The 27073-nt window shown below is 32.6% G+C and overlaps 2 protein-coding genes across 8 annotated transcripts in view; both read left to right on the top strand.

The window, feature by feature from the left end:
* LOC140447590 (methyltransferase-like protein 22) overlaps nucleotides 1–27073 on the top strand; it is a 540943-nt gene that overhangs the window by 127495 nt on the left and 386375 nt on the right. The gene's annotated exons all lie outside the window — the stretch shown is intronic.
* Nucleotides 9053–9790, top strand: LOC140448850 (uncharacterized). The gene has a single exon (XM_072541971.1). It carries the CDS (start codon nucleotides 9053–9055, stop codon nucleotides 9788–9790), a length of 738 nt encoding a protein of 245 aa, XP_072398072.1.

The following is a 27073-nucleotide window of genomic DNA, read 5'->3' as shown; positions in this document are numbered from 1 at the left end:
ATAATTATTGACAAATTAATTATCCTTTGTAATAATTGTATTCATCATCATCATTGGCTCCACAACCCATGGTGGGTCTTGGCCTGCTCAAGGATAAGTCTCCATTCTCTCCTATTCTTCGCCTTGGCTTTCCAGTTTCGTACTGCCAACATTCTCAAATCTTCCTCCACCTGATCCTTAAATCGTGCTCTGGGTCTGCCTTTCCTTCTCACTCCATCTAGTCTTTGATTATAAATATGTTTTGGCGGCTCCATCTCATTTATTCTCTCTATGTGACCTAACCACCGCAGCCGGTTTATTTTGTACAGTACACAATTGTATTACTGAAGGGTTGTTCCCAGGTGTATTAAAAGTAACAAAAGTGGTACCAGTGTTCAAAAAGGGAGCTTTAGATGAAATTGGAAATTATCGTCCCATCTCAATTATTCCCATTTTCAACCAAATGTTTGAAAGTATTCTAAATGCTCGTTTGATAGAATATCTAGAAAAACAGAAAATACTTCACTGTAATCAATACTGCTTTAGAAAAAAGTGTAGCACTACACTAGCTATATAGAAAATTGTGAGAGATATAGTTAATGGCTTGGAGGAAGGTCATTTTGTGTTTTTGACATTTTGTGACTTATCCAAAGTTTTTGACTGTGTTTCGCATGAATTACTGTTGGAACAAAATGCATAAATACGGTATTAGGGGAAACACTCTTAATCTATTTAGATCATACTTAACAAATAGAAGACATGCAGTTTTTCTAAATAACAGCTATTCTGAGTTTAACACTGTCGAATATGGGGTTCCTCAAGGTTCGATATTAGGACCCACGATGTTTCTTATTTATCTGAACGATTTATTTCACTATACTCTTCCTATAAAATGTGTTTGCTACGCAGATGATACAACTCCCATTAATACTGATATTAATCAGCATAATTTAAAAATTAAAATAGATAGTGATACCCAGAAAGTAAAAAACTGGTTTTTACATAATGGGCTGAAGCTAAATGAAGAGAAAAATCAGAATTTGATTTTTAGTTCCGATTGGAAGTATATCTCAAGAAATAGTGTTAAACTATTAGGAATCTTTCTAGATGATAATTTGGATTTGAGTGCTCATACAGATTACTTAAGTTCTAGACTTGCTACAAGTATATTTTTAATACGCAACTTAGTTTATATGATTCCTAAAAGTACCCTTAGAATGTGCTACTTTGCACTATTCCATAGCCACAGTACGCAATAACTGTTTCGGTTATTTCTTGTCACGCACATCGAATTTTTAAACTACAAAAAAAGTAGTGAGGATACTTGCTAGAGCAGAGTATAGGGGACACTGTAAACCTGTATTTTTGGATTTAGGTATTATGCTACTACCTTCACTCTATATAATATAAGACGCTAATGAATGCCAACAAAGGTAAGTTTAACATAAACTCCAACTTCCATGATCACGATACAAGATCTAGAAATGCTATTAGAGCACAATGTTTTAGGTTGACAAAGAGCATAAATAATTCGACTGATGTTGGTTTGCATAAGTTTTTGCTAGATGAAGTAAAAAGTCTTCACTTATTTTCGTTTAAGCATAAAATCAAATCACACTTTTTGAAACATTATTTCTATTTAAAAACGGAGCACCGAAGTACAGCTTTTACACAATAGTACTAATTTGGTCAGGGCGTTTTCATATTTTTATTTAGTGTGTTTGTCGTTTCTAGAATTGTTAATATTAAATACCTATTTGTAATGTTTAAATTCGCTAAAATTGTATGTATGTAAAAAATTGTCACTATTCCTTTGACTTGTCAAAAACAAAACTATTTTTGTATATTGTCTAAATAAATTCTATTCTATAATACAAAATCATTCCACGAAGTTATATTTACCTGTCTACTTAACTGAATCAGTCAATCAGTCATAATAATTAGTACAGATAACATTATATCCCGAGTAGACGATTGTGTCGAACATTGTTTATGTGCTAAGTAAGTACTATGGTACTATACAAATATCTAGAAGTACTACTCAGCCTAATTAATGTATTACAATTATTAACAGTGCTCTTGGCTGTGTGGATCCACACCTAATGCCAAAAAAAAAGAGCAGAGGAAGGATCCCTACGAATAATCCAACCAGCATAAACGCCTACACGTTGCATAGCGTACGGCACCAAAAGAAGAAGCAGAAGAATTTTACATATTGCAAATTACTATAACCGTTATAATATTGTTGATTTCATATTTCTCTTTATTATGATGATAAGATTTGTAAAAGTTTATGATATAATAATTCCATATATGCATTTAATTTCGTGTTTGGTCCGCGAGAATTTTATTGTCCTAAAACAAATACAAGATGTGAATTGTACGTTGTAATTATAAATTCTATTTAATTTTGATAATAGCTACGATACTAAAAAAACGTTTTACTTTACATTTGACCAAATTTAATGAACGAAACGGGATTGTGAGGATATTACGTGGTATGATAGAAAAATTATTCATATTTCAGAGTAATACAGAATAGAATATATACAGGATGGTCCTTAAGTAATTGTACAAAAAATGCAGTAAATTCTACAGTTTAAAGTACTACGATTTAAGCCAACTTGCTTTCATAAAATATTGATATTAAGAAGGATACAGAGTGTTATAACGAAAATTTAAAATTTAATTTTTCGCTATAAATTTTTGCAAACCTTTGAGTATGATACATTATAATTTGATGCATACTTTATTGTAGCTGATAGAGGGCGCCACATATGCTACATATGTGGCATACATGTGCGCCTAACTTTTTGCTCTTTAAGTTATTACTGATTTTGTCCAAAAATATTAAAGATACATTATTTTAACAAAACAAGCTATACCTGTTACTTACTTCAAAACCTAACAGTTTTCGAGATAATCGCGTTTTACAAATCAGCTGCATAATTATAATTTAACGCAATTACTCGAGGTAATGAAGGAAAAATAGACAAAAACATCAATACTTCTGAATTTTGGTATGAAATACCTTTAACTAAAAGTTATTAGTTAACGAAATGTTAAAGAAAATAAAAAATATATATAATATATATAATATATAATATATCTGTGGGATAATTAATAATAAGATTTGACAAAATAATAGGATAATAGGATTTTATACCAAACATTTTACAAATAAAAAAATAGTTAAACTAAATAACATTAAACTTTTTGTAAAAGTAAGTGTTTGATATGTCCACCATTTTCTTCAATACATTTATCAATAAGTTCCATAAAAGATCGTCTAATTTTAAAAGCATCATTGTTTCAAAAGAAACTGCTGCAGTATTTATTTTTTCCCAAAGTTGGTTGCGAATGTTTATGGGATTCTTGTAGATACGTCGTTTCAATGCGCCTTATTCACCAAAATCGAGCGGATTAAATTCTGAGCTACGTGCTGGCCAAGGAAAATGACTACCACGACCAATCCACTGCCGTCGTATAATGTGGTGTTGCAGCATCTTGCATAAACCACATATTTTGCCTTAAATTTAATGGCAATTCTTACAACAAATCAATACAATCATTTTGTAAAAAATGTAAATAGTTCTCACCATTTAAATTACGAGGTAACTCGCATGGTCATAAAAATGATTACCAATTATTCCACACCATACGTTAATCTTAAATTCATGTTGGAAATGCCCTCTATCGACGGAAAAGGCTGCAAATCTGCAGCATGAAAATGAATCTGCTGGTAATAGATTTTACACAGGTATAAAATTTTAAGGGTGAAATTGCTCACGGTGTAGGATTTTTAAAACTGAAGTTTTGCTGATTCCTAACGCTGAGGATAAACGTGGTGTACTAACTTGAGGATTATCGTCAACGCGAACCATTACTTCATCTTCGCGACCAGGTGTAATGATTTTTGGTCGGCCTAAGTTGTCACGTTTAGGACGAAATGAATCACTTTCACCTAAATTCCGAAATAGATGTTTAAAGGTTGGTGATTAGGTTGCAGCCTGTTTCGGTATCTTTTTAGATACTCCCATTTTGCTGCACGCCAGTAAAAGTGTTGGTGGCAATAAATAGCAATCATATCTCTCATATCCATATTGGAAAAAAAATTATGCTTCGGCATTTTCTGCGTTTGCTTTAATATACCAAAATAAACTAGATATTACAAAAATCACTGATTAATCAAAACAAGACTTATTTTTAGTTATCAAAAGCATTGGTGATATCAGCCTACTATGTTAAAATTTCCCATAATGCATTGGGGTTGTCTAATGATGACATCAAAACTGGCTTCAAAAAATAAGGTGGTAGGTACAGTAGCTGGTACTGTAGACTAACGAGAAGCTTCATAATGTGTCTTGTATATTTTTAAAATTTAATAAAATAATTTTAAACAAATTATATTATAATAAAATAATTCATTAAATTATTATATTTGCTAATAGTGCCACCTGCTAAAGTATTAACAAAGCATACGTTGTTGACTTCTGACAGACCCGTCAAAGTCAGACTAAATATTAAATTATTACTAAAATGTAAATTTCATTATATAAATTTAATTATTATACAAAATAAATAAGATGTTAATAAATGTTGGTAATAAAATTGGATTATAGTTTGAAAGGAATTAATTAACAAGTAACGTTAAAAAATATAGGATGACTAGAAACGAATTGATGGAGAGTAGTAAATCGATGTGAAGATCGTGATTTCGTGACACTACTTGTGACACCGTCTCGTGGCGCTTCTTTCGTGACGCTCGCCTCAGTATGTTACAATAGCGAAAAAGTAATACAACGCCAGTATAAAAACTTATAGAAGCGATAGAAAAAAGTTTCAGGAAATTGTAAACATGATGACGGCTATCGTCTGAATACGGATACGGTACCTAAAGAAGAAGATAGAAGCGAAGCTTCTATCTTCTTCTTTAGCAAAATGCATAACAAAGCATTTTGTGATGTTAAATTATTTTTATAAGAATAAACTAATACTTATCCACAGGTATTCAGTGCTTTACCGCACAAATATCACAACTAAGAATTATTATGCAGCTGATTTATAAATTGCGATTATCTTGAAAACTGTTGAGTTTTGAAATTATTAACAAGTATACTTTTTTTGTTAAAATTTATGCCACATATCTAGCATATGCGGCGCCCTCTATCAGCTACATCAAAGTGTGCATCAAGTTATAATTTTTCATACTTAAGAGCACCTAGTTAAAAATTTTGTGTTGACAAACGTAAAAGTTATAGCGAAAAATAAAATTTTAAATTTTTACTTTAACACCCTGTATCTTTCTTAATATTAACATTTTAATAAAGCAAGTTGGCTTAAATCGTAATATTTTAAAGCGTAGAATCTACTGTTTTTTTTGTACAATTACTTAAGGACTACCCTGTATAATAGAATTATATATTTATCTGTAAATGCCATACAGCACAAGTTTCTTAAATTGTACAAAAGAAAACTTCTTATTCTTTTTCATTGTACAGGTCAACGCGGATGATCTCTATTAATTATGGTAAGCGGAAAATATGGCAATGTTCTATCTAGCACACTACAAAGAACATTAAATATCCTTACTAGGTGATGCTACAGGGAATAACTCTTTGCCGATCCTAGTAAAACAGTACTAGTCAGCTCCACAAGGAGACGGAACATAGATAACAGCTGCATGCTCGCTTGGTATGGTGAAACTGCTAAAGAGGCGAATGAGGTCAAATATCGAAGGATAATAAGAGATAATCGGCTTTAATGGAACGTCCATTTGGTAAGAATAACCAACAAAGCAAAGCTTTCCTTCTGGACATGTCGAAAGACATGTGGGAAAATATGGGATATGAAACCGGTCTAAAACAAGCCTGATCATTAGCGAAAGTGCTTATCATATCTTCTTTAAGGTCTGAAATATCAATAAAATATAGTAGATAGAATAGCGATACGATACCCTACCTTGCGGTACCCCGAGTTGATTTCTTTCAGCTTAGAATAGGCCTCCTCTTGCTTGACTCTGAAGAATTTGTTGCAAAATGTAAGATTTCAATAATTGAGAGTAAATAGTACTACTGTTTCTAGTTTGTGAATCAAGCCCTTATGCTACACCATATGCTAGAAAAACAGATGAACAAACTTTATATCCTTCCAGTATTCTTTTTATTAAATTATTTATTCTATATATTTGATCCACAGTCGAATGGCTTTCTCTGAAATCAAACTGATGAGGTAGTACCTATGAGGTTTATTTCTACTGTTATTGGTTTTCATCTTTTTAACAATAATATTTTAAATTGTTTCGATAGTACAGGCAATAGATATATATGTCTGTATGATGAAACTTTATGCAAAATTGCTGCCAGCAATCCTACCTGATCCAGAATATTTATATAATATATCTAAGATATAACATACTAGTTATGTAAGCTAATTTATTTCAGCAGATCACACTTGTACAGCTGGTTCCAAATAAAACTGATATGACTATTAACGTGTATTTTGTAACGTAATTAGAAGATGGTTGGTCACTATCTGCCGTAGCGAACCATTTTAACGTAAACAGAACAGTTTTTATTATTAATAAAATATGAAGAATACAAAAGCTCTCGATAGAAAGCAAGGTTCTGGAAGACCAAAAATATCTACTGCTCATGAAGATCGTACGCTTTTGGAGAGATTAGAAGAGAATCCTTTTGAATATGTGAAAACTGCAAGAATTATGATCACAGTTTCCGGGAAGAAAGACAACAACTTGGCGCAGAATTAAAGCATCGCGTCTTAGGTACGGAACTGCAGCAAAAACAAGCTCTTACACCACAACAGTAGCAATCAACTCTTATATTTGCTTTAAACCATCAGCTACAAAATCAAGATTTTTGCGACAGGGTAATATTTACAGATGAGAAAATTTTTCAATTTTCTAAAAAGGGCAAAATTGGGGTGTATAGACCAGATAATAATAGATTTAATCCTCTATATGTTGATAGATATCGAGCAGCTGGTCATTTTAGCGCCAATTCAAGGGAATGGATTTCATCTAGAGGAATGGGAATGTTATGGCGTATTAATGGCAGATTTGTTGGACAGGCTTATCTGAATATTCTAGAAAACATCATATTTCCCAGTGTAGAACAGTTGCATCCAGAAAATAATTTTATCCCCCAACAAGATAATTGTCCTGTTAACACTGCAAATATAATAAATCAGTGACTTCAGAATAAGAACATCGAAACCTTACCATGGCCTGGTTACAGTTCAGATTTAAACCCAATCGAGAATGTATGGGAGGTTATTATAAAACGGTTGTATCGGCGTAGTTTTATACCTCAAAATGCTGAAGAGCTGTGGCACGGTATACAACAGGTTTGGGAAGAGCTCTCTGAAGAAGACAATTTTATAGTTCCTTTCATGCAGATGGACCGAAGACTACAAGCTGTTATCAATGCTGATGGAGATATTACAAAATATTAGTTTTATTTTTATATACCTAAATTTAGTATAGTTTTGGTTTTTCAGACCCTCGCTTTCTTTCGAGAGTTTCTTGTTCCCTCCATTTGTTATTAATAGAAAAACTGTGGTTCTGCTTATGTGCTTATGTTATAATGTTTTGCTGCCTCTGATAGTGACCGGTTATCTTTGAGTTTGGTTACAATTCTTGCTGTAATACATTGTAGAGTTAAGTCGTTTATTTTATTCCTTAATAATAATAAAAATAATAACAACAACCCTATTTTATGTAAAAACTATCATTTATATACTTTTTATGAAATGCAGGAATTCAAAATAATATCAATATTTATACCTTAATAATTATTACAATTTATGAATTAACATATTATGTAATCAATTGTTTGTTGTTTGTTTATTTTATTATTTGTCTTTTATAATAAATATAATATAATGTCAGACTAATCAAATACACTTGTCAAAATGACCAAATTTTACAGAGTCGTATCAGTTTTTTAGGAACCATCTGTACATAATGAACATCAAAAAATATATTGTTACTGCACGGAAGGTCGTATTCCGTACGTAAGTATTTCGACAAATGTCAGTATTCCTATCTTTGTTCAATACATTGTCAAACATACAGTGTGGATATTAAGTCTTACCCCCCCTAGTGAACTCCGTTATTTAAGACAAAGATGACAAACGCTCAGACCTGACAATTTTTATTTTAATATAGGTATTTTATAACATAAAAAAAATTGTCACCCCTTTCATCCCCTTCACTTGACAGCTACCCCCTCAGATTTTTTAAATGGCAATGGGGGTCGTGCGATAATTCGTTGGAAAGGGTTTGAAAAGAAGAATTCTAAAATCTATCACACTTTACTTTAACTTTAAGGATCTGTTTGTTAATAACGATTTATTGTTTGGAGATACACTTTGCGATAAAATAATACAAAAGTAGGTACACTAGTTTTGCTTTAATATGGGACATTCGGTATAACAAAATCTATTTAATTTTTATTCTTGAACGTTTATACCGAATTATTTTTTTGCAGCATAAATACTTTTGTGTCGTTAAAACATATCATGGTTAGAACAATTTTTTAAATAATCTAGTTGGCGTGTATAGTTTTTGACAACTGTCATAAAAACCAAGCAATTAGCACTGTTGATTGTAAAGAATATTGACAAGAACTTGAGATTTTGTGAGCTTTAGTGGTAAACTGTAAATTTTTAGTATTAAAAATTCAAAACAATCAAAATGGCACCACCTCGTAGATTAGTAGACAAATGTGAAGCAATTTTAATATTTAGCGAAGCAGGCCGTAACTACCATGAAGCTGTGAGAATAATTAATGAACGTTTTCTGAATCGTCCAATTGATCGACATTACTATAGACTACCTACTTGTCACCAAATTTTGTGAAACTGGTTCTGTCGAAAACAAGAAACGGGATGGTAGAAAAAAGACTTCTGAGGAAAAGCAAGTAGATATTTTGTCTCAATTTGTAGTAAATCCATCCAGTTCAACTAGAAATGTTGCTCGCGAATGCGAAGTAAGTCACAGGACTGTCTTAAACATTTTATAAAAGCAAAATTTCATCCCTATAAGATGAAAATGGTGCACGAATTGACAGAGGATGATCCAGATCGACGACTGCAATATTGTGAAACTATAGATAATAATATTTCACAAGATCCAAGTTATTTAAGACATATTTGTTTTTCCAATGAAGCTACATTCTATTTAAATGGTCATGTACATCGACAAAACGTAAGATATTGGTCTGACGAAAACCCTCGATTGTTTCGAGAGTGTCATACTCAATTTCCCACTAAATTAAATGTTTGGGCAGGTATACTAGGCAATCACATTATAGGCCCTTTTTTTATCAAAGGCAATTTAACGGGGGAAAGCTATCTTAATCTATTGGAAACACAAATAATTCCTGCAATTCATGATGTGCTTACAAACAATCCAGGCGAATTCACCCAAGATATTATTCTCCAGCAAGATGGAGCTCCGCCTCATTACGATGCTGGCGTTCGAAATTTTTTAATTAATTTGTATCCGAGAAGATGGATTGGACGTCGTGGATTCATTGAATGGCCACCAAGATCACCAGATCTTACTCCTCTAGATTTTTACCTATGGGGTTACCTTAAATCCAAACTGTATGGGAGCCAGTTGACGACAGTTGATGAACTCCGTCAAAGAATAATCGAAGAATGTGATAGGATTGATATGCAGACCCTACAAAGGGTTAGGGAGGCAACGAAACAAAGAATCTACTTCTGCCAGGAAGTAAATGGAGAACATCTCCATTCATTTCGAGCATCTCCTGCAGTAATTTAAGTTTTCTTTAGGGTAATTTGCCAGCTCCTTTAATTTTAAAGATGTAATTTAATACATTATTTTTTGTATATTTTATTTTAAATAAACCCATTATGCCATACAAAATTTCAAACTTATACATTTTTGAATTCTTCTTTTCAAACCCTTTCCAACAAACTATCACACGACCCCATTGCTATTTAAAAAATCTGAAGGGGTAGCTATCAAGTGAAGGGGATGAAAGGGGTGACATTTTTTTTATGTTATAAAATACCTCTATTTTTTTCGCGTTTTTCATCTTTGTCTTAAATAACGGAGTTCACTAGGGGAGGGTAAGACTTAATATCCACACTGTATGTGTAAATACACAAAGCCCGGTTCGCACCTGCACCCGCAGTAAACGTCAAGTAACAATGCAATTTTAATAATTGATAATGTTTGTTTCTGAAATTAACGCACTGCGGAATACTCTTTACAAATTTTAATTTGAAACCAAATTTTGACCTCATATAACAACTTCTATGTAAACAAATGCTTTAATTGTTTACTTTTTTTACAAAGAAAACGTCTTTTCTAGGTGCGCCCATGGTCGCACGTCTTAAGGGTGTAACTGCAAACAACAGTAACACATCCCAAATTGTTTACAGTCGAACAACTAAGAGCAGTAAATAGAGTAAGAGAGAGAAGAGAGCAATAAAGTCAAGGCTCTCACATTTCGATTGTGTACAATTCATTAAGTTTTCTCATTATAATCGAGCTTTATTCTCAGCTTTACATTGTGCTTAAAAGCTGTTTACGTCTAATAATTTTTCTGAAATTAATTTATTATCAACAAACACTTGATAGTAATGTAATATCGATTGGGTAGAAGTTCCAATAACTGCCAATATAAACTCCCAAATTGCTGATATTCTTAGGAAAACGATGCATTGGTCTGCGTTCAGTAGAATTGTAAACATATTTTGATCTGTAGCTATTTATTCTGAATTTTCTAGAGATTTAATAGGTAAATAAATTATGTTGCAAAAATAAATTCTTATTGGTGATCCCTTTATTAGTTTTAAGAAAAACGTAATAATAGATAAAACTGACAATATAGAAACAAAAATAAATTGTCAACGCAAATAATTTTATGAAACAGGGTGATCAACATTTGTGATCTGTGAATATAATATGAGATACTAAAAAAATAGTTTACAAAAATAGAAGGAAGCTATAACCTTCACATTTTAAAATCAGTTACAAATATTTATGGTCTTCCATAAGACTGAACTGCAATAAAGATATGTCTTTTTAAATAAAACCCCTGTATTTTACCCTAACCATACCCCCTGTGTGGTTGTCTTTTTAAAGACCAATTAGATGCAATAATTTTCCTGACGGATATTCTTGAGTTAAAATTGATTTCATGCAATCAAATGAACTATTTTAAAATAAAGACGTCCTAGAAACGCAACTGAAAAATATTGGCAATATTATTTAAAGTCATCTTGCTTAAAATGTATAGTATATGTCTGCATTGGAACGTTCTTTAACTACAGTGTTATAAACGCACATGCCCCCACTGAGGATAAAACAGACACAGAAAAAGAAGAATTTTATGAGAAACTAGAACAAACATATAGACAGTGTCCCAATAATGACGCTAAGTTGATTATCGGAGACATGAATGCCAAGGTAGGACAAGAGGAGATGTACAGACCAACCATAGGACCTTACAGCACACACAAAGAATGTAATGATAATGGGACGAGACTTGTAAAGTTGTAAATCTCGCAGCATCTCTGAACATGACGATCAGTAGTACATACTTTCAACATAAACGTATACATAAAGTGACGTGGACATCGCCAGATCATCAGACCCAAAATCAGATAGACCACGTACTGATTGATTTAAGACATGAATCGGATATACTAGACTGCAGAAATTATAGAGGTGCAAATATTGACTCCGATCACTATCTCATAGCTGGACGTATCAGAGCACGTATATCAAACTCCAGGAACGATAAAACTAAACCAAAAATAATCAAATTATAATGTTGATAAATTAAAGTGTACTGAAGTCGAAAGAAACTTCCAAATATGCTTAGATCGTAAAATATCAGAACATCCCAGAAGTGAGGTATATCTCACTGAACTTAACACAACTTTGGAGTTTATGAAAACCACGCTCAAAGAGACCGCAGAGGAAGTGCTGGGTTAAGTACCCAAGGGACAGTGAAACAACTGGTTTGATGAGGAATGCCAACGAGTAACGAAAGAGAAAAACGACGCGTATCTGAAAATGATTAACAGAAGGACTAGGAGCAATGTTAAAGAATATCGAGTAAAGAGACGAAAGGAAAAACAAAAACACAAACAGAAAAAGCGGCAACAAATCAATAAAGAGTTCGAAGAAATGGAAAACCTTAATAGAGAACACGAATACAGAAAATTTTACAAACAGGTTAACACAAAAAGAAAAGTTTTCAAGCCACAAGCGAACCAAGTCAAGGCCCTTAACGGAATTCTTTTAAACGAGAGAGTGGAAGTACTAGAAAGATGGCAGGAACATTTTAGTACGCTACTTAATGGAGAAAGTAGAGCTGAAGGTAGATATGATATAGAAATAGAACAGGAGGATACTGAACTACCAACTTTGGAAGAAATAAACAAAGCAATTCAGTCTCTAGCCAGAAACAAGTCACCCGGAGCAGACAACCTACCCGCAGAAATATTTAAATGTGGCGGTCAAACATTTGTAACCCTCCTTCACAAACTAACTACTAATACAGGTATGGCAAGAACGCGCGTTACCAGAAGATTGGAATACTGGAATTATATGCCCCATACACAAAAAAGGAAACGTTCTTGAATGTTCCAACTTTAGAGGGATTTCCCTTCTTAATACAGCATATAAAATTGTGTCCCTAATACTTAACGAACGACTGGCACGGTATACTGACAATATAATAGGATCCTACCAAAGAGGCTTCTTGAAAAATAAATCTACCATTGATCAGATATCATCCATCAGACAAATATTAGAAAAAACGACGGAGTACGACATAGACTGTCATTAGGAATACCAAAAGGATTGGTAGAATTAATTAAAATGACAATGATGAAAGTCGAATGTAAAGTGCGCCTACAAGGGGATGTTTCAAAACCATTTAAAACCAACAGAGGACTGCGCCAGGGAGATGCGCTATCATGCACGTTGTTCAACTTTGCGTTAGAAAAAGTTATGAGAGATTCGGGAATAAACTTAAAAGGTACGATATATACCCGTAGTATACAAATAATGGCATACGCTGATGATATCGTCATAATTGGAAGAACCCACAATGAAGCAGTGGAGGCTTTCACACGTATCAAAAATGCCGCAGAAAACATCGGACTTCTGATTAACATCCAGAAAACTAAATATATGCCGGCCATATCAAGAATTCAACAAAATAACTTAGAGGTGCAACACGAAACGATAGAAATGGTAGAAGAATTCTGCTACTTAGGATCACTGGTATACTACAAAAATAACACATCCAACGAGATAAAAAAAAAGAATATGCGTGGCTAACCGCTGTTAATTTGGCCTGGGCCCTCAACTAAGAGCGAGAAGTATGTCAATAGCAACAAAGTGCAAACTTTATAAAACAATAATACGCCCAGTGCTCACATACGGATCGGAAACATGGGCAATGACGACCCGAGATGAAGAGTTACTGCGAGCCTTTGAAAGAAAAGTATCGAGGGTGATCCCACTAAAATAACTATGCTAAACAGGCCGGTCCGAAGAAGAAGAAGGGGGCGACCTAAACTCAGATATCTGGACGATGTACAGGAAGATCTGAGGGAGATTGAAGTGAGGGGCTGGAGAAGACAGACACTCGATAGGGAAGGATGGAAGAATGTTTTGAAGCAGGCCAAGGCTCACGAAGGGCTGTAGCGCCAACTGATGATGATATGTCTGAATTGCCAATATGAATGAATCAGATAAAATTAAGTTATTAAAAGAATTTTTTACCGAGCAACAAAAACAAAATTTGTTTAATTTACAAACGTTTTGTATTTTGAGAATGATTTCCAAAGTGGAAATCGAAACATTATGTTTGGGAAAGTATGTGGTATTTATTTTCATGTTTTACATTTAATATTTTTCTATTGCTGTAGTATAATGTGATCTAATTCAATGTTGTATTCTAACGACTTTGTTAAAATATATTTCTTCCTGTTTTTCGTTAAATCGAATTGTTAAACTGGCTATCTCATTTATTATGTTTTAAGTACGGAGAATTTGACTTCTTTTGTTATTTTTGTGTCGCCAATACACACAAGAGTAAAGTATCGTATTACCGTGACAATTAACTTAAAATATCGCCACTCAAAATCGCAATACAATAGAGTGATTTATTGGTATACCCTCTTGGTATACCGACCACCATGTAACGGTTAGAGGGTTCTTTCTGACTATCTTAAGTCTCGAGACGACACTTCGACTTCAACACCGAAACAGCGAACAGTAACACTGGGCGTCCTTCCTTCTGTGCCTTGGCTGGCGTCGTGACGCACCGCGACCAATTCTTCTGCCTGCCATGTATACATCAATATTTCAAAAGGTGAGTCTATATTCTTTGTACAGACAACAGTATGGGTTAAGACCATTTAATTTCGTAATTTATTCACAGTTGTATTTGCTATTTTTCACTAATTTATTTACAGTCAAAATATTGCATTTTTTCTTCATTATTATCTCTAAATTCATTTAACCAGCTATCTCTAAGTTTTATACAAAACACATCAAATAAACCTTATTTTAAAGTAAAATTGTAGCTTATTCCCAACAAAAATAGTAAATTGCATTAATTGAATGTTTTAGTAAGTTTTTAGTTTGTCTCCATTCCTTCGCCACAACACCATTGTTTGTGTCTTCCAAATACACAGATGCTTCTGTTATATAACTTATCTATCTTTGATACTCTTCTTAAAAAGTGATGAAGTTCACAGCACTAGCGAACAATGTCATCTACTGTCTCAACACTTGTAGCTGTAGGTTGTCCATTCGTTAGTATGTATGTGTATGCATAGCGTTAACAGGCCTTTTAGGCCCATTGCTGGTTGGATAATTTCCATCGTTTTCTGTTCTTAGCTATCAGCTTCCAATTTTTGATTCCCATCTCTCTCTAAAATCTTCCATCACTACATCTCTCAATTTCTTTCTTAGTCTTCCTCTCTTTTTTTTTGCCCTCATGTACTCTCCAAACAATATTCTTGACTAGTCTATTACCTTACATTCTTTCTAGATGATAGAGCCATTCTAGTCTACGTTTTTTCACCACTTTTGTTATTGTAGAGTTGGCATACAATTGGTACACTTCTGCATTAGTTCGTCTTCTCCATTATCCCTCTACTACTTTTCCACCAAACTTTCTGTGATGTATCTTTTCTTCTGATGCTTGCAATCTATTCTGTATGGTTTTGTTCATAGTCCAAGTCTCGGCAGCGTATAGAATTGTGGTTCTAGTTATATTTTTGTATACTATTATTTTTGTATTACGAGATATATCTTTGGCCTTATTTATTTTGCTCATGGCTCCAGCACATCTGTTGCTCTTGGTCAGTCTCAAGTTGATTTCAGTTTCTTCCTTACATAATCCACAAGGAAAATAATTCCTCAAGGAAAATAATTATTGCAGCTGGCTGTATACCACGTATCACAAAAAGAGGTTAATCTTTGTAAATGGGTATATTTTATAAAAACCCTTAAAAGGGCTATATTAAAAACACGAACGTTTTCGGAACAACAGTTCCATCATCAGGTTAAAAATACCTAAAATAAGTATAAACCATTTAATTAAAGCAAACGTGGTTTAAAATTTTGACTAAGGTTAAAAAAGCAAAATGGATATACTTACAGGTTACCATGCCTGAGCCACCAAAATATTTGGGTAAAAACCCTTTAAAATATATTATGTTACCAAAGATTGTACATGATGTTGTTAATATTATTTGATGTTTAATATTTTAATTAAATTTTACTTCAGGTAACATACACCCATGCTTTAAGTGAGTTCCAGTGTCCGGAGAGTAAACCTCTTCAAACGGACTTCAGCTGGTAACTGATTGACAAGATACCCATGAACGGTGTCAAAAACAAAATGTCAATGTACCATGAAACAATATTAGTTAAACATAGCATTACTACAGCCAAAAGATTCAAAACTTTGATGATGTTAAAATGATAACAGCAATCCAGGTGTTGGGATTTAAACATTTTTTTAATTATTTAATATTGGATATAAAAGATGTAAAATTACTGATGTTGTTAAAGGTCATGTTTAAGAGAATGACGTATGCATTAGGCAGCTTATATTACTCTTTGTCGTATGGAGTGTGGTCTAAAAAGTGTAATTTGTGACAAATTAGCTTAAATATATGGAATTGTCCTTTTATGTTGCTCACATCTAGGACAAGGTAAAATTGAATAGTATATATTTGTAGCTAATGTAAGACTTCGTATTTAAATGAAATTGTTTAATACTGCTCGTATGGTAAAAAAGGTTAATATAAGTGAGTCCAATAAATTGAAAAAAGGAATTAAAAATCTTCCGGCTGAAGGAATTAAAGTTATAACATATGGAATTAATTTAAAATTGATTTTTTTTTTCTTTTTTTTTCTTCCTTATATGTCTGAGCAATACGAGTACCCAAGTACATATATTCATCCACCTTCTCGAATTCTACAACTGATCCATCCTCCACCTCCAATTTAAAGGAGCCCCAGGTGTTTATTCTTTTTTTGCTCGAGATTTCCATGTACTTGGATTTATTAATACTAACTTTCAGTCCCATTTTAGAGCTTTTCCGAATCAGTCTTTTTGCTATACTTGCCAGTTCTTTTCCATTTCTTGCAATGAGAACCACATCATCAGCGTATTCTAAGCATTGGTGCTCCTTGTATAAAATAGTGCCGGACCTATTTATCCCACTAACCCTTACAAATTTTTCGAGAACTTTATTGAATAGAAAGGTAGACAACGGGTCACCTTGGCAAACACCTTTTTTCTTGTGCTGGACTGCTGTATTCAGAGCAATTGATCAGTATTAGTTTTAGCACAAAATTTGATCGGTTTTTGATCTTCTATTGCGAATTCCTCCCTGGTATTCTCCTACATTCTTATTCTCTCTACATATATTTCTAATCGTTTTTTAATTAGTATGGCGAGCACTTTATTTATTACCTCTAACAAAAATATTCCTCTATAATTTGCGCATTCAGTTCCACCTCCCTTTTTGTGTATAGGAATTATAATGGACTTGCTCCATTCTTTAGGCATTTGGTCCACAACCACTCTCACTAATGGTTTATTAAAGCCTCTCCTCCATATTTTAAGTTCTCTGCCACAATGCCTCTCTCCCCGGGGCGTTTTTTGATTTTTCATATCTTTTATTATTTCTTAAATTTCTTCTCTTGTGGGCCTTGGTATTTCTCCTATTATTATTTGAAGTTTAGGAACATTATAATTTTCTTCAGTAGGTATTTCGTCATTTAGCATCTTCTCGAAATATTCTTTCCACCTTTCACATATCTGGTCTTCGTCCACTATCAGATTTCCTTGCTTATCTTTTACATTCATCGTTCTTGATAGCCAGTTTTAATGTATTTTACCTCTTTGTAAAATTTTTTTATTTCATTTTTCTTGTAATTTTCTTCAATACGCTTTACTTTATCATCCATATACTTTCTTTTCTACGCCCTTAGGATTTTCTTTACTTTTTTTTGTTGTTCGGCATACTTTTTTTTTTAAATTTTATTCTACATTCATCATCGAACCAGTGGTTTTTTCTAAATATTTTTGTTCTTGGTATGTTCTTCGACGTTGCTTCCTTTATAGTGTTTGTCAGTTTCAAGAACTTTTGTTGTATGTTACTCACAGAAGCACTATCTTGTTTGGCGTAGGTTTCTTGTATATTCTTTTGATGATCCTGCACTACCTCAAATTTTTGCAGTTTTTCAAAATTAAATTTACGTTGCACTTTCTTTTTCCGTTTATTCTTTTTAATTATTGCATCTCTCATATTAATTCTAACCAAAAAATGATCAGAGTCTACGTCAGACCCTCTGCACGTTTTCACACTTGTTATTAAATTGGCGAATTTCTCTTGTATTAAGATGTGTGGTCTTGATAGGTCCCTAGGCGAGAATAGTGTGTCCCTGTTCTCCTAATATCGATGTAATCTTTTATTTTGATAGTGCATTTAGGTAAATAATTATAATGATGACTGTCTTAGTCCTTTTGTGTCTGGCTGTATGACGATAAGTCGAAGCCAAAAAAAAGATGTGTGGTCTATTTGATTAGTCTCATTTGATCCCCGAAATTTCCACGTTCCTTTATATATTTTTTCTCTTAAAATGCGTACTCATTATTTTCATCCTATTTTCAATCGCGAATGTAATCAATCTATATGTTTACTTTCGCCCCCTGTTATGTTTTTATATATATCTTCTCTTTCGACCTTGCATTGGCGTCGCCTATAATAATTTTATTATCTTGTCTGGGCATTTCTTCAGACAGTGACTCTTATTCTTCATAAATTTCATCTTTCGCTTCTTCTCCTTTTTTTCTGTTGGAGCGTGTATATTTATCACCGATATCATGTTCTCTTTTCCTTCAATTCTAAATGCACATATTCTGTCAGATTTTGCCACAAATCGTTTAACCTACTCCACGTCTTCATGTATCAGAAAACCTGCTCCAAAATTCCTATTATCGCCTCCACTTGTATAAAACGTGTATGGACAAATCTTTTCAATGTTGTTTCCAGTCAAATGTTTCTTGTATTTCTAGGATGTGTATTTTATATTTTTTAAGTTCTTCTATTATATAGGTTAATTAATGTTCCCTCCTCGTATACTCCTCGTACATTCCATGTCGCAATATTTAGGTACGTATTCTTATTTCTTGTTTTGCTATTTATGTTCAAACTCATTTTCCTGTTTATCGCTTGGGTTCGTCGGCATAATGGGTCGTCTTTTTCTTTTTCCGCTATTATATTTTTGGGCCCCTATTTCCAGAATTTTCTCGTTTAAAAGTACTATTTCTACATCCACAGTGAACTTTTTGTACCCTATCTTCAAGTTTTTACCTTCAGCTCTTAATTTCTTGCCTTTATTTACAATTTCCTGCCTCATGTGTCTTTCCTTTTCGGTCAGGTCATCGTTGATGAAGATCTTTTCTCCAGTAAGAAATCTGAGTTTGCTTTTTTCTTTCATTACTTTATTTTTTTGCCATAATCCTTCATTTGTACCAGACATAATATATTGTTTTTTAGCTTCATTGCAGATTCTATTTCGACATCCTCTTTTAGGTGTTTTGTATAAAACCTTTTAAGTTATTTTTTAAGAGTGTTTCATCTGTGGAGACTATTGGTATACCCGTAATTACTATGTTATTTCTTTTCATCTGTTTTTCAATTCTTTCTACTTTGTTTTCAACCTGGGTTAATTTGTTTTTTGTTTCTTCCAATTCTTGCTTTATTATTATATATTTTCTGTTTTCAGCGCTATCATCTCTTCTATATATTCCTTATTTTCATTAGTGATTTCTTTCAGTTCTCCCATGATCTTCTTGAACATACTCATAACGTCGTCCTTATCCTCTGAATCTTCTTAACTTGGTTTTCTTTTGCTTGGGGTTTTGAAAGTTTTTTTGCTCTGCAGGAAAAGTGAAGTTGACCCTCTATATTTTCTCTTCCTGCCTTCTGACGCGTTATCATCACTGTCCGTGTGTATCATATCTGTTTCTAAGGACTGCGAAAGGAACTAGATCCGCTTCAACTGCTTAAAAATCAAGTTCCTATCAGTCCTCAGTTAGCAGAATCATTTTTGACTTTGGCAACGTCACAAATCTAACGGACAGAGTACCACCCATATGACTGTTTCGAGTTGTAAATAACCTTACTTACTCTTATCACTCCAAACACTAGTTTTTACTGAAAGCGAGTTTTTTTCAGAAATTTCTCATTGCACTATTACGAAGCCTTTTTAAATTCAATGTAAATAAACCGTGAATAATTATTTTTCGCTACTAATCGCTAACTACTTTCGCTAAATAGTCCAGTTACTGTGGCATTTTCCCTTTAAATTTTTTATAACTGCACCGATTTATCTGAAATTTTTACAGTGGGTAGTAAATTACTCAAAAAACATAAGTTATATGGTGCCGATGTGTGTTTCTACCCCTGGGGTGGTTGGCACCCCATCTAGGGGGTTGAACTTTTTACACTCAAAATAACCCCGGGAATTGATAGAGAATCAAATTAAAAATAAAATGTCATATAAATTTTTTTCGCTAAATCAATACTTTTTGAGTTATACGCACTTAAAAAAGTAAACTTTTCGCAAAAAAGAACATGTTTTCCAATGATTTTGTACGAATAACTCAAAAACAAAGCGTTTTATTCAAAAATCTATAATGAACAAAAATAAAGCTTATAAAAAAACAAAGAGAACGATTTCCGAAGTGGAAATTGAAACGTCAATAAACGTATTTTAACCTTTAATTGTGGCTTATTCCCATTTAAATAGTAAGTTTTATAAGTACAATACTAAGCGATTTATAATTGTTTGAAGATGACTTTTTATTTTTGGGATACTATACTCGATGCATTTAACATCAAATATCGGAAAATGGACATCTTTTTTGATAAAAACTCATACAACACTTTTTAAAGAGCTAGAAAAAACCTTTAAAATGAGCTATGTTAAAAGCCATTTCGATTAAAACAAAGCGAAATACAAGGGAAAGAATTTGAATTACTCTAGCGTTTAAAAAAAAAACGAGCAGTATAAGTAGCACTATTTCGATCAGAATTGAAATTAAACGTATATCTTCTACAATTCATTTTTTTTAGTGTTATTTATAAGTTTTAAAAGTTTAGCCTGTTTAAAATGCGTATTTTTTGAAAAAATCATGTTTAAATTAAAAAATCTATTTTTTAATTATCTAAAAATTTACATTTTTAAAATAAATCTAAAACTATAAGAGATACGTGAAAAATGGTTCTATACCAAAATGTAGTTTTTTTCTTAACATTTTGTTGTAGCTCGAAAAATAATAGAGATATAGCCAATTGAAGTTTGAGATACAGCGGCTGACACACCTGTAATCAGCACTTTGGCCCTTTACTATTTAAAAAGAAAGAATTTTAACATATTTTAATCTACTTAGTCTTGTAGCTTTTGAAATAACCTTCAAAATGTTTTTTTAATGGACACTGTAGCTTAAAAATTAACGGAGTTATTCTAAAAAAATTTTGGAGCATGTTACTTATTGAACTTATTTTCTGTATATATAAATGCTTTATTCAAGTATATTCGAAAAACTGGTAACAGACACACTAACACTCACACAAATATGTATATAATACATACATACATATATATATATATATATACATATATATATATATATATATATATATATACATATATATAGATATATATATATATATATATATATATATATATATATATATATATATAGATATCTATATATATATATATATATATACATATATATATATATATATATATCTACGGCATTAAGTGAACTCCGCCCATGTTAAAATTCAGGTTCAATTGAGCTCCGTGGTCAAGTGGATACCGATATACGGAGCTCACTTGACAATTCCGTAATATTGGTTCAGTCGATTCATCAACATGTAGAGTTTAATAATTTATAAAAATTTTTTGGAGCCCGTAAATACCCCTGTATCATAAATGTATATCGCTTAGTTCACGTGTATATATTATAGGGGTCGTTCAGATCTTCTTCATTGTATATTTGAACCATACGTTTATCGGTTTAAGTAAGCTCTGAGAGTTTGGCAACTGTGCGATTATACCGTATGTTTTCAACATATACCCTGAACGGTTTATATGGGCTCCTTATTTTTATCTACTGTTTGTAGACAGTGGAATGTCATACGCATTACACTGTGTAACAGAGGATATTATATTACCTGGTATAACTAAGTACTAAAATGTAACTGGTTCTTTAAAAAACAGGTATGTAGATACAAAAGGATTTGGGCTTATTATTGAATGGAATGTTCGCTTGCATCGAAAATTTTATTTTTTCTGTATTTTTAAAGATGTTGTTTTTTTATTTAATATAATTTTATTAGTTCAATTAGTTCAAGAAATTTCGTAATATATTTTGTTTACGTGAGTATGTCTTTGTACATTTTATGTAAGCATCTGAATAATAAAAACTACTTTTATTTTATCCAATCTTCTGCGATATATTGTATAAAGCTTTTTTAATATTTTAGTTCTGGTCTTATTTGTGTACTACATATGATATCTTGATAGAAGGTTATCTCAAAATAAATATGGTTAAGTGCTACAATAGATATTTTTGTGTTAAAATTAATAGACAGAATGGTTAATTTGTCTAACAAGGTATATTCGGCAGCAGAAGCATATAGTACAAGCGTCTATGTTTTAAGGGCGGAAGGACGTGCGCCTCATTTTTAGCTGACAAGCTTGCGAAGAATATTATTTCTGGTCCTCAATTTACCTTTTAGTTTTAAACAATAATCTGTGACTGACCCGGTGTAATACAAACTATTTTCAAGGAATTTATAGGAAGTCTACAGTTCAATGATTTTATGACAAGATTGGATGTTCAGTTTTGTGAAAACGTCTATGTCGAGGAAATTGAAGGAGCACCCACGAGTTTTTCAGGGGTTTTGGCTGAAAATTGATTCATAGTTTATTTTTATTGTGCAATAATAGGTGTCTCGTCTATATAATAGAAGTCCTAGTATCTACCGGTATGGATCGTTTGTTTGTGTAAATGTTATACAGTGTAGGTGCCTTTATGCTACCCCAAGCGAGACCGTTCTTCATCTGCTATTCTTAACATTGAGTGATACAAAAAATATTCTCTTGTGTAGGCATACGCAAATAATATAAGTGAGTTTGTTATCTAAGGGGATATCGTATAGTTTTTCGAGAAATATTTTGTAATTTAAGGTGTCGTAAGCGGCATTTGGATTGAAAAATACCACCCCTGATACCCGATATTTTTCGTACCCGTCTTTGATGTGTTGGGTAAGATTTAGCATTTGTAATGTACCTGATCTTCCCTATCTATAGCCACTTTTGTCTTTTAATTTGAGCTTTTCTTCAAATATCGGTGAAATCATATTAACGATCTTGTGCAAAAGTATTTTAAATAGCTGACAAAATAAAGATATTGGCCGATAGTTTTTGTGGTCGTTGGAGTTTTTGCCAGGTTTAAGCAAGGTAACAACTTTGGCTTGTCTCTAGATTTTGGGTGTTTCCATAATTTGAATACAGTTGTTCATCATCCGGATAAGCCATTGTGGTGTTTTTGGTCCAGATTTCGTAATAAGCTTTGTGCTCAGATCCTCAATGTCGGTAGTTGTATTATTTTTCATTAAATATGTAGATGGTGGATCCAAGCTCAACATCGTTGAAAGTTTCTCTGAAAGCTGACTGGTTTTGTCCTTTCTTACTTTGAGTTATTCTTTGCTTTTTTTCCGACAGAGATAGCATGTCTATATCTATAATGTGGTTTTCAGCGATAAGCTTTATTCCAAATACCCTACGTTAGGCCCTATATGTGTTTCCTGCACTAGAAATAAGTCAGATTCGTGTTTAGCGCATATGTCTGATAAGTTTAAGTAAAGTAAAATTTCTTGATCTCTAGATATACCCTTAACAGTTATAAACATTATGTTATTAGAATAGTTGGTCCTAAAAAGGACCAATTTGACAAAATCATATTAAAGGGGTGACTGAAGAATTAGCCGATTAATTATTTAATCATTACCCTGGGTATACCCGATTGTGGTGGTTTTCTTAGTACTTAAATTTTCGTAAAGGCTCGTTCTTTGAACCCCATAAGTAATGCCTAATATTTTACTTTTTATTGAAAATTTAAATTTTACATGCCGTGTATTACTTTTTGACGATATTTCGAATCAGATTTGTATAGTAATAATTTAAGGTATTAAAGAGCCTGTTTGTGGAAAATAAATAAGTTTGTGATATCGTTCGCAACTCATATATAGATAATAAAAAAATAAAAACAGTTAAAATAGGTGTAAAAAATTTCAACTTCATACATCGGCGCCATTGTTCAGGTGATGGGTTTATCACAGATATCAAAGGTTACATTTTAATTCAAGGTTCTATTTGCGTATTTTCAATATTAAAAGAGTAGGAAAAGACACGTTTATGCTTTTTTTTTTAAATCTATTCTATTTTCTTTCTAGAGTTCCGTCTTTTTTGAACGACCTGTGGTCTTTTTTCAATTTAACACTTGTCCAAGGCTATGACAAATACTTTGTCCTCTGCTATTCTAAATTAATATGACTGATTCATTATTTTCTCTAAACAGTCTGTCCTCTGCTATTCTACATTAATATGACTGATTCATTTTCTCTTTCTTGCAGCTATTTTAATGTTTATCCTGTGTATCTTTTTCTACTTCTTCTTCTTCTTTTTCTTTTTATATAGCCATGACTCTGTCTGTTTTTCAATGTGCCTCCAGTAAGTTGCCGTTCCATGGTTTTCGTGGTCTTCCTACTGATCGTCTTCCTATTGGGTAACCGTCTCTTGCCGTGTCTACTACTCTATTTGTTGTCATTTGGCTTATATGATCGTTCCATTCTACTCTTCTATTTCTTAACCAGTTCTTGATGTTCTTCACCTTGCATCTACATCGTATATCTGTACTTCTAGCTCTGTCCCATAGTGTCTTACCATCAATTTTTCTAAGTGTTTATATCTCTGTTGTTTCTAACATCCTTTTTGTCCTGTTTATGTCAGGTCTTGTTTCTGCTGCGTATGTCATTATTGTAAATTTTGTAAATTCTGCCTTTGGTTTCTTTCCCGATATTTTTATTTCTTCATATTGTTTCATTTAGGCAGCCTGCGGCTCTGTTTGCTCTATTCAGTGGATCTTCCACTTAAGTTTCGAGCTTTCCGTAGCTAGATAATGTGATACCTAGATATTTAAACTTCATCACTTGTTCTATTATCTGACCTTCCAGCTCCAATTAACATATTAGTAAACTTGCTGTTGTAACCATGCATTTTGTCTCTTTTGAGGAAATTAACATGTTAAATTTTCTGGCGGTTATATGAAATTGGTGTAGCATACGTTGTAAATCATCTTTACTTTGAAAGAATAGTACTGCGTCGTCTGCATAGCAGATTATTTTAATTTGTTTTTCTCCCATTTGGTATCCTCTTTTATTTCTTACTTTTTATTATTTCATCCATAATCCGGTTGAACAATAGAGGACTCAGGAAATCTCCCTGTCTTATCCCATTACCAGCTTCAATAGGGTCGGTTAGTTCTTCTTCTACTTTTACTTTTATTGTGTTGTTTTGGTATATTTTATATTTTCGATTGTTTTGATTATTCAATGAAATTGACATTAATTTGATAGTTTCCATTTTATTAGTACTGATGGTATATAACTAGCATCTGTTGGTACTATATATCAATTTGAACATGTGGAAGTAAGAGCACTCTCTTGCTAGTAATTTCAGTGTAAATTATGACGAAACCAGAAATAACCCATAATATTATCCCACACCTCAAAGGTCTGCCTCGCTGTATCTGGGAGACGCAATAATTCGCTTTTGATAGATATAAACAAAAACCCACTAAGACGAACACAACATAAATCAAAAAAATCCGTCAACCTGTCAATAGGGACATACAATATTAGATCGATGTCTACGGATGAATAAGTACATGAACTGAAAGAAGAATTAACAACCATAAAATGAGATATCATAGGCCTATCAGAAACTCGACGAAAAGAAGAAACCCGAATACAGCCTATGTCATACTTAAAATAAGAAGAACATTAATTAAAATTATCTAGGTATATGCCCCCACGACAGCTTATGATGACGGAAGATATCGAACTATTTTATGAAGATATATCAAAGACTATGGAAGAACATAAAAATCGTCTTATACTAGTAATTGGAGATTTCAATGCCAAACTGGGTAGAAAACTAAACAATGAAGAAACTAAAATAGGAGATTTCGGCTATGGTCAGAGAAATGATAGAGGTGCTACTTTGATGAACTACCTAGAAGAAAAGCATCTATACGCAATGAACTCCTTTTACAAAAAGAAGCCCCAACGAAAGTGGACATGGGTCAGCCCTAATGGATCCACAAAAAATGAGATCGACTACATACTGTCCACGGAACGATATATCATTAAAGATGTAACAGTTCTTAACAGATTCACAACAGGTAGCGATCACTGGATGGTCAGAGCAAAAATTAGTGTTGACGATAACTATGAAATGAAAAGAAAAATAATTAAAAACTAGGATCTAGTAGATAGAAACAAACTAGGGCAATATAAAGAGATATACAAAGACCTATTAAAAGAACAACTTACTTAAAAATTAGACAGTGATGACAAAGATATAGATGAAATAGACAACATACTTACAGCAACGATGATTACATCAGGAAAAGAAATAGCAAAAAAGGATCTAAAAAAGAACAATTATATATCAACAGAAACAAAGAAGCTTATGGATAAAAGAAGGAAGCTATAGAATATGTAGAAATCAATAAAACAATAAGCAGAATAATAAGAAAAAATAAGAGAAAAGAACAAGAAATAAAAAGAGAAAAAGTAATACAAAACAACAAAAATATGAAATGCTTAAGACCGAAATTAGGTAAGTGTGAAATAAACAAAAAAAAAAGATGAAAACGGACTAGAAACAAACGTTAAAGATGACATTATAAATATTATCCACCATTTCTACTCAGAACTATATAAAACAAAAAAGGAACCACCAGAAACAATTAAAAACCAACTTAAGGCTAAAGTAAAAAATGTCAACTCAGAGCTACAGCCAGAAATAAGCAAATCAGGAATAAAGAAGGCATTGAAAGAAATGAAAAACAACAAATCGCCAGTAAAAGATGGAATAACTGCAGATATGCTGAAATATGGTGGAAAAGTGGTAATTAACAATCTACATTCCGTTTTTAACAAGATATTAATAGAAAAAAGAATCCCAAACAACTGGAAGGAATCCGTAACCATTATCCTACACAAGAAAGGGGATAAAACAGATATAAAAAACTACCGTCCTATAACACTCCTCAATGTAATGTATAAACTCCTAACAAAAATTTTAACCAATAGATTGACGACAAAATTCGATGGATACCAGTCAAAAGAACAAGCTGGTTTTAGAAAGGGATTCAGCACAAGTGACCATTTACTAAGT

The sequence above is a fragment of the Diabrotica undecimpunctata genome, chromosome 8, assembly GCF_040954645.1.
Source record: "Diabrotica undecimpunctata isolate CICGRU chromosome 8, icDiaUnde3, whole genome shotgun sequence".
NCBI lineage: Eukaryota > Metazoa > Arthropoda > Insecta > Coleoptera > Chrysomelidae > Diabrotica > Diabrotica undecimpunctata.
The sequence above is the reverse complement of the archived record's forward strand: the minus strand, read 5'-3'. Positions and strand labels throughout refer to the sequence as shown.

Coding starts and splice junctions, on each gene's coding strand:
- LOC140448850 (XM_072541971.1), top strand. CDS start 9,053: ATGGTGCACGAATTGACAGAGGATGATCCAGATCGACGACTGCAATAT.